The sequence below is a fragment of the Polyergus mexicanus genome, unplaced genomic scaffold (assembly GCF_030449975.1).
Source record: "Polyergus mexicanus isolate NDT 795.1 unplaced genomic scaffold, iyPolMexi1.0 SCAF_16, whole genome shotgun sequence".
NCBI classification, from domain to species: Eukaryota; Metazoa; Arthropoda; class Insecta; order Hymenoptera; family Formicidae; genus Polyergus; species Polyergus mexicanus.
In genome coordinates this window covers 740671-756071 of record NW_027223336.1, presented here as the reverse complement: position 1 = coordinate 756071, position 15401 = coordinate 740671, and the positions used below count along the sequence as shown (strand labels likewise).

General features: G+C 36.9%; 3 protein-coding genes and 1 long non-coding RNA gene across 13 annotated transcripts in view; 3 read left to right on the top strand and 1 right to left on the bottom strand.

Moving 5' to 3' along the window:
- The window catches only part of Amph (amphiphysin), a 32033-nt gene extending 29690 nt beyond the window's left edge, over positions 1-2343 (top strand). Inside the window, exons 5-10 of one of the 5 annotated variants that reach the window (XR_011447936.1) lie at positions 188-306; positions 596-639; positions 845-1030; positions 1606-1823; positions 1934-2078; positions 2171-2343. Coding sequence is in view for 4 of the 5 variants with exons in the window: in XM_070308514.1 (XP_070164615.1) it covers positions 188-306; positions 596-639; positions 845-1030; positions 1606-1823; positions 1934-2014 (648 nt within the window). In the remaining variant the exon portion in view is untranslated. Of the gene's footprint in view, positions 1-187; positions 307-595; positions 640-844; positions 1031-1605; positions 1824-1933 lie in introns of all 5 variants that reach the window. The other 4 variants (XM_070308515.1, XM_070308514.1, XM_070308517.1 and 1 more) reach the window with 4 other exon arrangements.
- A 1258-nt stretch (positions 2344-3601) lies between these two features.
- Positions 3602-6362, top strand: LOC138940038 (uncharacterized). The gene is made up of 4 exons (XM_070308534.1): positions 3602-5067; positions 5452-5735; positions 5826-5956; positions 6283-6362. The coding sequence occupies exons 1-4, from the start codon at positions 4843-4845 to the stop codon at positions 6360-6362; spliced, it is 720 nt and encodes a 239-aa protein (XP_070164635.1). The 5' UTR covers positions 3602-4842.
- Positions 4198-8421, bottom strand: LOC138940039 (uncharacterized). Its single transcript, XR_011447937.1, has 3 exons — positions 7267-8421; positions 4775-4966; positions 4198-4639 (listed from the first exon to the last, which is right to left on the bottom strand). It is a non-coding gene; the product is annotated as an uncharacterized lncRNA (long non-coding RNA).
- Galphaq (G protein alpha q subunit) overlaps positions 7265-15401 on the top strand; it is a 34672-nt gene continuing 26535 nt past the window's right edge. Inside the window, exon 1 of one of the 6 annotated variants that reach the window (XM_070308533.1) lies at positions 7265-9716. In XM_070308533.1, the coding sequence (XP_070164634.1) occupies positions 9599-9716 (118 nt within the window). In that variant the 5' untranslated portion in view covers positions 7265-9598. The remainder of the gene's footprint in view (positions 9717-15401) is intronic. The other 5 variants (XM_070308530.1, XM_070308532.1, XM_070308529.1 and 2 more) reach the window with 5 other exon arrangements.

Below are 15401 nucleotides of genomic sequence, written 5' to 3'. Positions count from 1 at the left end.
TGCTCGAAAAAAGGGTGAATCAATGTAATAGAATCGGATTCGATATAATAGAGTTTTATATCTCATCTTTTGAATAGAGTTTACTTGACGAAAATTTGATTTAACTTTTTTTATATCGGGAAACATATATAAAAAAGCTACAGTGTGGCGTCATTGTATCTTTTCCTATTCCTATTCATGTTCCTAGGTATATTCGGAATTAGAAGCGATCGTCGATAAATTGGCTAATGAAAGTCAGCGAGGATCTTACACGCTTAAGAAGAACACGGAACCGCAATCCCCGAAATCGCCAAACGCGAACTCGTCGTAAGTGTGTGTGAATTCTATAAAATTAAATTTAATTAATATGAATATAATAATAATTATATATAAAGATATTAATTACAAAAGAATATTATTAATTAAATTATATAAAACGCTATATACAAAATGTAACGTCGCAAAAATGATCGTACAAAATATAATATTGAATAGGAATTGTTGCATAAGACATATGGTAGTGTAATATACTATGTATATAATAGCAGTAATTGTATACATATACAAAATGTGTATTACCGAGACATAATAGTTACATAATACTGATTTATTTCAGCCTGATAATCAACACGAAACCAGCGCAGAACAATATCTCGGAAGGTAATTTTATCATATTTTTGTTCAAGTTTGATTTGTACTTTTGCGCGTATACTAATTATATACATGTTGCACTAATTACGCATGTCTTGTAACGTTCTCGTTACACGTAGAACAAGAACAGGACTTGGAACATTCCTGATGGCTTCGACAAGGCCATGTTGTGGCTGGCCAATTCTTTGAGTGCGCTTTCTCTCGCGTGTTTCAGCTTTGAATGATACCGCGCCCGCTGCTAGAGATACGTCGCCGACCACCCAGATAAATGGCAACGCTAACAGCAATGCTAATAGCAACGCTAACAGCAATGATAATTCTCTCAATAACCAGGATGCGTCGCCACAGAACACAGTTGCGCCTTCCAAACAGGTCGAGGAGCTATACGATATTCCAGCTGGTAAGTCGCTCGCATAACTTCTTGCTTTCCTCTCTAACATTGTCCGAACTCGCATATATAAGATGATGTTGAGACTGATAAATTTTATGTACGTACTTTTTCAACAGTTTGAATCGGATTTTTTCTCTTATAGTTTTTTTGGTGTTTTTAATATTAAATTTCTTTACAATCAAGTAACAAAAATCTTTTTAAAATAAAGATAAAATGAAATAATTGAATTACATTTTATAAAAATAAACTAATGCATGATATATTTTAATTGTTGATTGATTTGTTTTTGCAAAATTGAGGGCAATATATATTGTTTTGAATTTCCAAATATATATGCGTATGTGTAATACATGGCACAATTAATTGAATGTTATTAAATTTGCAGCATCGAATAATTATTAATGTAGTATTAGTATGCTATCTCTGCCCCTTTGTGCATGGTCTTGCCGAAACAAGATCGTAATGAATTTGACTTAGTTGTGGTATTAAACGTTAATGTATACGATAAAAATATGAAATATGAAATTTTGCACATACATTTGGTATCACATATAATCAAAATTTCCATACGGATAAAATCACAGACAGGTCCATGACTAACGGGGCGGACTCGATCAATCTAGAGGCGGAATATGAAAATGCTACCAATTTATCTGTAGGGGCGACTACCGACAATCTACCGCCAGGCGTTTTGTACAGGGTTAAAGCCACTTACAAATACACTCAAGAGGATGTAGACGAGCTGTCATTTGACGTCGGCGAAATCATTCGCGTCGTGGAATATGATGATCCCGAGGAACAGGTTTGTAATTCTTTTAATAACTTTATGATAATCGAACTGTATACTACAAAATGTTTAGATGTACGCGTTAATGCTTCTTCTCACGATCTTCTTGCATTTGTTTGTTGTAGGAAGAAGGATGGTTAATGGGTATCAAGGAAGGTACCAACGAGAAGGGTATGTTCCCAGCAAATTTCACGAAACCGCTGTGAGGACTGTAGTCGGTTCGCCATTCACACTCCAATGCTCATCAGAGACAGCGTATTTTACTTTAAGGTAGTAGAAAAAGTCACGTAATTAAATGGGAAATATATATATATGAGTTTCGTGCGGTCATTCGAATATTACGCACGACGATATATATATAGGTAAAAGCGAATTGAAAAGAGTCAGACGACGGGCTGCAGGAGGCGTAAGGGGGAGGGGGCGGAGAATTCGATAAGATAGTTATGCTGGATGGTACTGCGGAGAAAATCAATCACCCCAAAGTGCCTTAACCCAGCCACTGTCTGTGCCAACATTCACTCTTATTCGTCAAAAATATGGGATTAAATCTCTCATATCAAATGTACGAATACACATTTTGAAATAATAATCAAATGAGATATTTAAGTGACTAATATATTATAACACACGTACACATACACACATACACAACGATATTCATTATTATAATATAAAACGCGAAAGGTATATATTAAATTAATATTATTTTATGAAATTGTACATAGATCTATATTACTTAAGAGTATTTTATGAAATAACTTTGTGGCCACTTAAAAGGATCACTAAGAGATATATATCTTAAAGTTTAAGAGCACTCGCGATGTGTGAGAAGCCCCTTCTTATTCAACAGAAGGTAAGCCGTAAAATCTTCAAGGTCCAATTATCTATCTGCATTCGTAAAGTAAGATTCTACATTATTTATTCGCCTACAGTTCAAGATTCTAGCAATAGATCCCATTAAACTTTCGCCAAATGCCAAATTTTTCAACGATGTAATAATAGATATCAATGAAGTGATACGTAAGAGAAAGATGAATATTATGATGTATAAATGAAATGAGTATAGTTTTTGAGTATTTATGATTGTTTTTTCTGTCTCTTTTTGGAGCATAAATTTTTCAAAGGAATCTACAAATTTTATTCACTTGTATCCGCAATCCTATACATATGTATATGTAGAAAATGGGGTAGCGACAAAAAAGCGTTTATTATTATATTATTATTACTATTGTTATTATTATTATTGCTATAATTATTATTGCTCCCATATCTATTCATGTTGTCAAGATAGAAAACAAATACGTAACGAACCGAAACTTTTGTAGACTCGATCAATACTCGTTAGATTTGCCGAAAATAAACTTGTATTCACATTTTGTGTAATAAATAGTGTTGTAATAATATATATATATATGCTTACAAAATAGCGTTAAGAAAGAATATTAATTTCAGCTTCTACTTGATATATCGTGTGTCTGTTTATTTTATTATGCTATAGAACGCGCGGAGAATATAGGAAAGTTGGATTGTTCCTTTTATAAGAAAGGCCACTTTCGAGGATTGATCCATTGTCACACTAATAATTAATTTAATAGAAACTATTAATAAGATTTCATGGTTTATCGAGTTTTCCCACATGGTAAAAAATTAAGTTAAAAAATATCATGAGATTCAAGAGAAAAAAATCTATATATACGGAATTTTTATTCGAAAAAAATCTTGAATGGATTATTTATTCTTTGAACTTGCAATTTAATTATATGTGCAATATTAATTATGTGATTATACAGTCAAAGTGTTTATACCAGGTGGGAGATGTGCATTTAAATATTGAGAACGTACGTAAGAAAAAACAAAAATAATTCTCTTACTAATTATCGGAAATTTTTGATAAAATATATACAAATACCTAATATAATCCAAAGGTTTAATATAAAATATCAAACACAAAAGTTTTGGAGCCATACACATAGGTATACATTTTTTATGCATGTATTAATATAACATGTAATAAATTCTGTTATATTGCATTAATATGCAGATGGTAAGACTTTTATGCGCTCATAACGTAATCTGTATCAAAAGTTTGCCAAAAAGATCGCAGTAAAAGTCTCGCAGATTTAATATAGCAATGGAGCAACCGCCAACCGATCGTTATGTCATTTGTTATTTTTACGTCTTGTTGTTTTACTTCATGGAAACACAGTCAGTCGTATCTTTATAACCTTAATACACAGATATAATTATATAATAAATAACTACTGGTTTGTAATATAAAAATACAGCGCGTGAACGTTCAGAACGTGATTTTTTAGCCCATAATAAATATATCGTTCCTAAGAATCCATCTATCAACATCCCGAGAGATTTTGAAAAAAAGAAGGGCCAACAAGTAAAAGCACACATGCGATGTCGTGTCAATCTTTAGACTGCATCTTTTTAAATCACAGAACAGCCGTGTTATATTGACGACATAAATCTACTTATTGCTAGAGAGATATGGCTGATGAGGCGATAAGTGAGCGATTCCAAATCTGATTTTTTTAACACATTACACACAACTCGTATATTTTTTTATTACATTAGTAGAGTCATAATGCTTATTCTAGAGATAAGCTCAAGTAAGACATATGAAATATGTCGCAATCTCGTGAACGAAATTCTCACTCGAGATGGACCGAGCCGTGCATTCATAGATACTCTTCTTTACATTCTGCGCCATACATTACATCAGATGAGGAAAAAGCTTCGCAAGTATATTCACCCCTTCTAACCGAGACCCATTCACATCTGGTGGCTCAAGAAAAACTTACGTCTGCTTGCTGTATTTGCTGCGAACAATGCAACAGATCAAAATCATCAAGGCGTTTAATGACTATTAATCATAAGGCAGTTAATTTATATATTATATATTCGGCGTTATAAAATAGCATTAAGATGTAATCCTACAATTTTTACAAACGTACCTTTTAAGCAGAAAACGGACGGTAAATCGCGACAATTACAGGAAATCTTACAGGCTAATTTGATAAAGATGCAAGTGGAAGAGGCTGTGATGGACGATAAGCATGCGACCTTGATGCAGCATCTGAGCTTAATCAGTAATGTATTCGAAGCCGCTGTTCAATATATGCAATCCTTACAAGTATCGTACCTCGCTGCAAAAAGAGTGTTTGATATGAGTCACGCCTTGCTCGCATGTCATCCTTCTTCAAATGCAAACTACGCAGACAACGATTTCGTATCGTATCACGAACAGGTAACTTGGAGCGCGTTTAAAATTTTATACATTTTCATATTTCGAAGTTATGACAATTAACATTGTTCTGTAGGTATTAAGTATAAAGAAAGAAAAAGGGGAAAAATATGTTTTTTATCTTAATTTTCAATTATTCGAACTAAATTTTAATAGTGGTTGGAAAATTATTTTATTATATTCCACTTTTAATAAGACTTTACAAGTTTGGCTTATATCGACTTTCGAAATAAAAAAAACGGCTTACGTATTCAAAGTTTAAAATATTAGCTTTTCGATTTTTAAACACAGAATGCTATTGATTATTTCAATTTAGTTTAAATTTCCCTTTGGATTGTATAATATGAATCAAGTTTTCCCACCATGATTTCTTCAATCGTCATACAGATCGAGATCGAGAAGGAAAAGAGAATGTCGAATTTGCGAGAGTTGATGGAATGTTGTTCCAGAAATATTATTTTCCCTAAAGACACATGCGTCTTATTGGACGATTACCGGGATAGAAGGAAAGATTTTTTTCTCGCATCCGCGAATTTTAAAAATTTACTGGAAAATTCGAGATTGTCTGTGTCGCAGATGGAGAAACTGCAACGGCAGCATGATAAAATATTGAAGGATTTCCAACAAAGCAGATTGCTTTTAGATAAGGAATTACCAAAGATAATTAACTTGTATTTATTCTATTTTGAATTATTCGTAATTATACATAATTAGATATAAATTAAAATATTAAAAAAGTTTTAATTAACGTTAAAATGAAGGCGATTGGAAGCTCTTCAAAAATTCTTCCACAAGATCGCGGAATTATTTAATGACGTGAACTATAACATGCATGGTGCGAATTTGCTTGAATTAATTTCAATGAATTTGTGCGAAATTGATCTAGACACAGGTAATAATATTTAAAATATATATATATTAAATCGACCATTTTATATATAATGTATAAGAGAAAGTTGATATACATATGGAATTTAGAATATTCAAAAAGAAGAAAGGAAGATAAAACTTTTTTAGGTTTATATAAAATTGTTTATATATTTTTATGATTTTTTTATCATAATGAATATATATAGAGTGCAAATAAATTTTTTTCTATTTTCTTTTATATATTGTAGTTTTCAATAATTTAATAATACTTTTTTATCCATTTAATGTTGCCATTTAATTATATGCCATTAATTTCACTTTTAACCAAAGTTTGTGTCATTTATCTAGGAAAAGTCATACTTCACGAACAAGAAACAAATAAAGAAATATGCCAAAAATGTAAAGTGAATCGCGCGGATAAAAAATAACCATAAGAGAGTACGACATTCCTCAAATACATTTTAAAATTATTGATTAATTAAAGAATCGAATTAAGTCTCAGAAATCTATCGGAATTATGGGCTTCATGAAGCCTCACGTTTGAAACTTAATCCTCTCACCGAACAATAGTAATAGTTTTGTGTTTTCTTTAATACATAAAAGAAAAATGTATGTAAATTTAGACGAAATATCGGAAAACATCAACAGAGTATGCTATTTGATCAAGTTTAAAAATATCAAAATTTAATTTAGGTTTTTTTATTGCGCATTTTTTACAGTATGTGACATTTAAATTAAATTTAAAGCTAACAAACTGTTCAACGTTAACAATATTTTCCAGCGATTCTTACGCATATAACAAAAATTGGACGAAAATTTGGGACAGAACAACCAATGGGACGATATAGCCGTATTAAGAATCTGGACAAAAATTTGATGTCAATTCGGTCGTGCGAGGAAAATAGAAAGTAAGGAAAAAAATACTGCCGCGGAAAAAGCTTATATTTATACGAGATTTCATAAATCATGCACAGCAAGAGGATAGTATATATTAAGACAAACAAAAATAGTAGCAGGAAAACAAAAGGATAACGTGAAAAAAAAATTATAAAGCCCGAATCATATGTTAAAAAATTCTTATAAAAGAAAACTAGTTAATTATAAAAGGATCCGAGTATATAATACGAAAATGGAAAATATTTCTTTCTTCATTTACATTCGTATATATTACGAGGCATTTTGGCATTTCTAGCGAAGCGCGTATATAGGCGCGCTATCCTCGCAAATTCCTTGGCGTCGGTAAGGTAGGGAACGCGGCGATGGCAGCGCCGCGCCGTTACGTTCTCCGTACCTCCTCCCCGGCGGGTGACGGCCGCGCCTCCTCCTACTCACCGATTTTAATCTCGTTAGCGGACACGTGCGCGCCCCCTGCACCCTACGGTGCTGGTGATACGCAGGCAGCCAGCCACGAGCGAACCGAGAGCTAGCCGTGTCGCCGGGGCTTCGCCAATCTGGTTTGGTCTAACAGGATTCTCGGCTCGCGCGACGCTTCATAAAAGCTGCGCGCCGGACGGGCGCGGCGCGTGTCGCAAGGAGGAGTTGCTTCGCTAGTGAGGTGTGGGCGCTCGTGCAGCAGCAGCAGCAGCCAACACTAGCGATATAGACAGAGAGAGAAAGAAAGTGTGTGTGACAAAGAGGGAGAGAGAGAAAAGATAGAGACGACGAGAGGTATATCGCGGTAAACTCTCTCTCTCGCGACGATCCGACACGTCGTCGTCGTCGTCGTTAACGTGACCGATCGTCGTATGCCGCGTTCGTCTCGTGGTGTCCTCGTGTCAAGTTCTCGTGTGATTCGGTGCGTCGGAGTATCGGCGACAGCTTTTCGCGTGTGCCACGGAACGAGCGCGACAGAAGAAGGAAAATCGGGCTCGCGCGAGCGAGACAGAGGGAGCGAGCGAAACGGCGGGTGCGAGAGAGCGCGCGCGAGAGGGAGAGAGAAGGAGCGAGAGAGCAAGCGTAATCGTGGGGAAGAGAGAAGAGGGAGACGGAGCGCCGGTGGGTTACCACACCCAACACCGCGCGAGCCGGGAGCCGATCGCCGAACGTCGCCGCTACGCCGCTCTCTCGGGAGCTCTCTCTAGCCGCGCCGTGCGTGTAGTACTACGCGGGTGAGAACGCGCGCCCATCCGGGACTCCGTCATCCGGACTGTGTCAGCGAGCGAGCGCGCTAGGATATCCATCGCGCACCTCCGGGACACCTCCGCGGCAAGAAGAAACGACAACCAGAGAGCAAGTGTGCGTGAGAGGGTGAGAGGTGAAGAAGTGCGCGGCGAGAGAGAGAGAGAGAAGAGGAAGGTGCGATTGAGAACGAGACAAACGGACCTCGCCCTCCGTGCGGGGTAACGTTTGTCGAGATCGTCGCGGTTACAGGAGCGTTCGACAGACCGCGCCGTCGTGTCCGTGAGAAAGGCGAAACGTGCGCAGTGATTTACATGGTATTACGTACGTGTATGCGTGAGTAATCACGAGAGAGAGAGAGAGAGAGAGAAAGAGGAGCGCGGAGTATATAATATATACCGAGAGGCATATATACATACATATATACGCGGAGAGATCCGTGTAGCGTGCGCCTCGGCAAACTCGCACTCGGGGACGAAACGTGCGTGCGCGTGAGAGTGCGAGTGGGACGAAAGGATACGAGGTGTGACGGGCGAAAGGGAGAAAGAGTGAGGAAAGAAGAAACAGTATATACGGAGGCAGCAGTTAGCACAGCACAGCGGAGCGACCGCGCGAGTAAGCGGTAGAAGACGACAGACAGGCGGCGCGAGGGGTTCGCGTGCGTGCGCGTAGACGCGCGTTGATGCGTCGCTGGCGTCGTCGAGCCTCGCCAGGAGCAGCGGCGCTGCGTAGACGCCGCCGTCGTTGAGGGGGAAACACGGGTGCGTCGCCGGGGACGTTTCCCCGTCGTCGCCGTCTTCGCCGCCGTCGCCGTCATCGTCGCCGTCGTCGTCGTCGTCGTCGTCGTCGTCGTCGTCGTCGTGGTGACCGTCGTGCCGGTGATAGTGCTGGTGTTGGTATAGGTGTTACCGGTGTGATAGTGGTGGTGGTGAATCGTCGAGAGTAAGTGAAACGCTGTCGTCGCCGTCATCGTCGTCGCCGCCGTCGCTGTTGACGTGACCGTCATCGTCATCGTCATCGTCATCGTCGGTGGTGCAAGTGGTGCCGGTATCGTCGCCGGTGGTGTTGATAATAGTAGTAGCAGTAGTAGTAGTAGTAGTAGTGGTAGTAGGAGGGAGCCGAGAGTGAGAGAGACACCGGTGCAACGAGAGAGAAAGAAGACGGGGACCACGAGGACGGCGACGAGGCGTCATCGTCGTCGTCGTCGCCGCGGTGGCGAGATAATATCCGTCTCCCGTCTATCGGGACGATCGTCTACTTCGATTCGGACACGTTGATCGGTGATATCGCATCATCGAAGGAGAGAAAGAAACGGACAGACAGACGGATAGGAGCAGCAGCCGCAACGAAGGTCGCCGCCGGTCGGCGAGCAGCACTTGCTGTCACTGCGAATCGCTCTCCCTTCCTCCTCCCGGTACTCGCGCCTCCTCGTCGCACTTTTGCTCTTCCATCACCTCGTCTCCTCCTCCTTCTCCTCCTTCTCCTCCTCCTCCTTCTTGGCCGGCACCACCTCCTCCGTCAAAGGAAGATTCCGCTGTCCTGAGCCATGGCGTGCTGCCTGTCGGAAGAGGCGAAGGAACAGAAACGCATCAACCAGGAGATCGAGCGACAATTGCGGAGGGACAAGCGGGATGCCAGGCGGGAGCTCAAGCTGTTGCTACTCGGTAAGTTTCCCCAAGGAGAGATATACATTTTGCGTTGGACGAGTCAGACGAAGCCGATAGGGTAGCCTAGAGTGCCACTTCGTATAAAAATCGCTTGTTTATCCGGTTCGTTACTTTTCGTTGCGAAAAGATAGAGACCCCCTTCGTAAGTTGACGCTAGTATATAGCCCGGATTTTTTATACTAGTAATTACTCGAAAAATAATACGAAATAATAACTCGACGATGGTGCATCGAGATGGCTAATTTTTGTCTCGTTGTTTGTCAGGGAAAGTAAGCGAGTAATTTGCCACTTGACTCATCTCCTCGCTGTCTATATGCGATATAATCTGAGCATTAATCAGGAATATACGAACCCGGTAAAAGCAAAGCGGCCAAGTTACTTGTTCACTTCTCGTGTCGAAGAAACTAATGAATAAATGCACTTTTTTTTTTTATAAATGAAATAAGAGTGCATACAAGTACATATCAAGCGTTAGAACGGGATTTATACGAATCTGATAGAGAAATTAATAGCAAGTTACATTATTTCTATCATAAAATAGAATCAACTTTATTTTTTTTTTACAGATAAATTTATGTTTTTTTAATCTTTTATATAGAGAGAGGATATATATAATATAATTATGATGTCATAAAATCTTTGTTATAATGCTGTATGTATATTTGCACGCACTGCCCACAAACAGGAAAGTCGTAACAAGATAATTATTGAATAAGCGGGTGAGAGTAACATGCCATTTGACTTGCCTCCTACTGATTTCGAGTAAATCCGGCATTATAGCGTCGTCGTTATCATTGAATGAAAATGAAAAGAAGAGAAAAAGAATTTTACAAGGTTTCGGCGAACTCGCGAATTCGTGTAATACAAATTTAATCTCCCTCTCCCCTTTCTCTTCAGGGTGCACAAAGTACAGTTCGTTTATAAATAGAATTTTCTATTCAGAGAGAGCGATAACCGGAGTAGGTAATTTTCGTACGGTAATTCTGTATCACGCTTTCATCCTCTAATATTATACAGGAAGAAATGATACAATATTTTATTCCAAAATTCTTCGTTTCAAAAATTGTCTATTTCTATTGTCCGAGATCTTTAATACTCCGTTTTTTTTTTTTTTTTTTTTTTTTAAGCATCAAATTATATTCAAGGGGAATCCGATGCCAAAATTACCCTAGCTACGTTTTACGGGGTTAATCACAATGATCGCGATATCGAATAATTACGCGACACTTGTACCTTGTATTTGCCAATAATATATACGAGCGATTATGGCGATTGTGTGTGGAATTATTGCGAAATGATGAAAACTCGTTTAGCGGACGTCGTTATGGCGTAACGAGTGTCAATTCGATATCGTTCGCGAAAGAGCGACGATTGTTAATTCCATCATCGGCACAGTCGCATTTTATTCCCAGTGTCAGCGATCATATACCTCGATTGACCCTACGTGCTCTCCTTTAGAGGAGTCGCTCCGCTCTCGTTTCATTCATGCGCGCATCTCGCGAGCGGCCGCGTGCCGGCCGACGCCGCGCCGACGCCGGCGCCGCCCAGGAGACGACGACATCCGCGCGTCACGTACATTTCTCGTCTTGTGCACGAGGTCGATCGGCGCGGTCGGCGTGCGCTTGACAGTTCTCTCTCTCTCTCTCTCTCTCTCTCTCTCTCTCTCTCTCTCTCTCTCTCTTTGTCTCTCTATTCCTCTCTCGATCGGGGCGCTTCACGATATCGCTATCCATATACAGGGTGTCTGCTCCCTGGAAAAACATGAAAAAACTGAAATTCTCAGGGATTTTTTTTGTTCCTGAAGAAATCAGGGAATTATCATAAAATTTTATTGGGGACTCGGAAAATTTCTTTAAATTGCTCTTCGACAATGCTTTTATATTAAGCAATCGGCAATCCGCCGATAAGCCAAGTTATGAGTTATGTGTTTAAAATATATTGTAAATATATATCTATTTTTGTTTATATAATATCTAGTAATTCAATGTCTCGACAAAATATTGAAAGTGCAGTACGTATTCTTTTTATCATAATTTTGTGTGATAAAAAAATATAAATATTATGCAAATGAAAATTGTTAATCTACAAAAACTACTCCATTCTTTTTCAGTACATTATTTCGAACAATTTTGAACAAAAATATCCTGGAAGATCAGGAAATTTTTTACAAGATTTGAATAGGAGAGAGAGAGAGAGAGAGAGAGAGAGTAAGGATACCGCGATATACAGGATGTTTTCGAGTAGTACCTTTCGAATTATTTTTTGATCAAATCTCGACTTTTTCTCCGCAAAAATTTGACGTAGCAATTCTTTGACATTCGACTTCAAATAAAACTCAGGCTGGATGGCTTATGAGATTTACTTTAAATATTTGTAACGCGCGAATTTTACAGATCCTGAATTTTATTCATATTACAATTTCAATATATTAATATTTGAAGAGAGGTACGACTTTAATTAACGATAGGGTAAAGCTTACGAAATCTTAAAAGTCTTTTGATTTTATCTTTTGATATGTCAACTTTGAGCTTTTTTTTTCACCGCGGATCGGTAACACGAGCGCCAACTCGGCTCGGACTTCTTTTGTGTCGCGCCGACTCTGCGTATTAAATTCGCCCTGCTTATAATCTGATGAAAAGTCGTTCCGCGCTCGTTAAGAGCATTGTTTCCTCTGGAATATTCTTTGTGGTTTTGCTATTCACATGTGCGTATTACTCATCTTTTCCACGAAATGAAATCCTAGCTGGGCGCACGTGCTCGAGATGCTTTCTTATAAGATTTACAATCTCGCGAATTTATCATCTCCATCGAGTGAATAACTCGATCTTTTAGAGGTAAAACTTTAATAGACTAGCGAAGTTTATTAATAGTTCAGTATATTCTCCTTTTTTGTATTGTGCAAATATTTATTTAAAAATTTATCTAAAATTGCATTATAATTTATAATCTTCTAATATTTTACGTTACGTCTTCATAAGGCGATTGCTAAAAATTAAACTTTTTCTCTTTCGAGACTTTGGACTGATATTTTTATCTTACGTTAGATTTGCGAAAATTTAAAATACTAGCAAAGTATATCAACATGTTTAAAATTAACCAAGCTTTTATAAGTTTTATATGCAGATGCATGAGTTATTAATTTATTGAATAATTCCGCAATCGTATAATGAGTATCTCGTTATCGATAATTGACATTACTCGTTCATTAGCCATATTATTATCTAACTGTGCGTTTTCTCGGAGATAATGACCTTTGAAATGGAAAATCACTTCTTGCGATGCGTTTTTCCCATCTTATACTCCTATTAAACTTTCGTTTTGGGAATTAATAAACTATTGACACGGATTAGTGTGCAAGTGATAATTAATTATCGCTGTCATCGTGACTTTTCAACGAGTCGTTCATATACATAATGCCTTAGAATTCTCCATCTTGTTTTCAATATTAGATAGTTCGAAAATTTAATCGATTTTTTAGAAAACATTTTAAGAAAAATTATCTACTGGAATTTTTTGACATTTACTTTAAAATATTTTAATTAAATTTTTAAAATTTATTTTATATATAAAATAAATTCTTTTTCAGTTAAAATTAAATGAGAAACGCAAATATCTGCAATATGTAAACGCATTTTGTGAATCACACGGAGATTTGATTCGCCAAAACTTTTTTATTTTCAACTTTATAATTGTCTCGCCATTAGAGCAATCATCAATTTTTCACGTTTATTCATCACTATTTACAATTGAAACTGCTATTTACAATTGACAGAACGTTTGATTGTACTCGAAGAGAGAGGCATTCTGTATATTATAAATTATTCTAAATCGATTTTCTCTATTATCAATTAATGATACTTATAAATTAATATAGTGTCTATATTTTAATATATTCCAATATTTTTGATTGTCTAAACTTTTGTGAGATAAATCATGTACCATTACAAATTATTATGATTTAATGCGTTTCGAAAATTGGCGTATTTGCACTCGTCAAATTCAATTTCAGAAATAAAGGCTTCAATTAGAGTGCGACGGTCGTCGATTCAGCGACCTTTCTCGCGTCCGACCAAGTTCCAAGCTGTCGAACTGCAGAAACGAGCCTGTCGAGTCGGCGAAATTGTAAATTGCGAGCCAGCAGCGATTCAATTTCGACGATTGCTCGCGGCGTCTCTGTTCGACTCGCGACCACACCATACATCGCATACACATACATACATACATACATACATGTATGCATATATACGTAACATACGCAGAACATACGCAGCTTGCGAAACAATAATTGGCGAATTTGAAAGAACAATTCGCACGATTTCCTACGCGGTGTTTAATTTTGTCGGGGATAGTCGCGTTTGAAAAACAAATTCGCGATGATCGTAATCCCTTGTAAAATTTAGCATCCGCTAAATGCGTGGCAACTGACACGCGAAATATATATTTCGATCGCAGATTACGTGATCCTGCGACTAATTTTTTATCGTCGCATGATTGTGCATTCTCTCGCTTCGTGATTCTATAAGAATTTATAAAATAACTTGTGTGTTATATCTCTCTCGAGATGGTTCTAATAATAGCACGTTAATTAATCTCATCATTTTTTTTTTATTTTGCAAGAATTATATAATATTTGCTTCTCTTTATCTTGAAATTATTTATAGTATTTAATCATTTTCTTTTGCTTATGGCTAATGAATAAGGTTTTCATATGTATTCTTTGAAAAAATTCTGTATTTAGAATAAGAAAAATATCATATATACCTTGAGAAATTGAACTGTTTGCTTTGCAAATAACATATGAAATATTTATTTTTTATTCAATGTTAAGACAAAAAATTTTATCTTAAAATGACAAAGCATAAAAAGATCTTGGAGTATGAAATGATTTAAAGTACAATTTTTTCGTGAATTAAGAGTACAAATAAATAATCGAAATTGCAACTTTTATTTAATTTTAAGTAAACGTGACTTTGAAATAAAATAATATTTTCAGTATTATTACCATAGTTAATATATTCAATAATTGAAATTTTAAAAAGATTATAAATGATAACTTTTTAGAATATTTTCTAAAAAAATCTATTCATCTCGGAATTAAATAAAGAACTCGTTCTCAACGTTTTGTAAGACGATTATAAATCACCGATGCATTTATATGAACGATCATCAAACCGGTTTAAGAAAATTATGACCTATGATTAGAGGAACTTTTTAAATTGTGGATATGAATACAGGTGGAGAGTATTTTACAGTCTTTATTTAATCAACCAACAGTCTTTATCTAAAGTTGATTCAGTTGTGCCATAAATGTGACTTAAGTCTATTGCACCACGCATCCTCTCATTTCTGAAATAATTTCTGCGCACCTAGCACGTTTGTCTTTCCGTTATTGAGAAATAACGGAGGAATTGCAGACAGAAGTATCTAATAAAATATATATATATATATATATATATATATATATATATTTTGTTAAATATTTAAATGGATTAGACTAAATGGATTATATATATATATATATATATATATATATATATATATATATATATAAGAAAAGAGAAAGAGAGAGAGAGAGAAAGAGAATACTTAGGCTCTTTCGGACTCTGTTCTTCCGGCCATGAGAACGTGAACAACGTGATAAGTGTGGCATAATTCTTTTGATCGCATTTTCCTCTTATAAAT

Bases quoted from the DNA above. Each gene is read 5' to 3' on its own strand.
- LOC138940038 (XM_070308534.1), top strand. From the start codon at position 4,843: ATGCAAGTGGAAGAGGCTGTGATGGACGATAAGCATGCGACCTTGATG. The intron at 5,068-5,451 runs GTAACTTGGAGC...ATCGTCATACAG, and splicing joins TCGTATCGTATCACGAACAG to ATCGAGATCGAGAAGGAAAA. The intron at 5,736-5,825 runs GTATTTATTCTA...GTTAAAATGAAG, and splicing joins TTACCAAAGATAATTAACTT to GCGATTGGAAGCTCTTCAAA.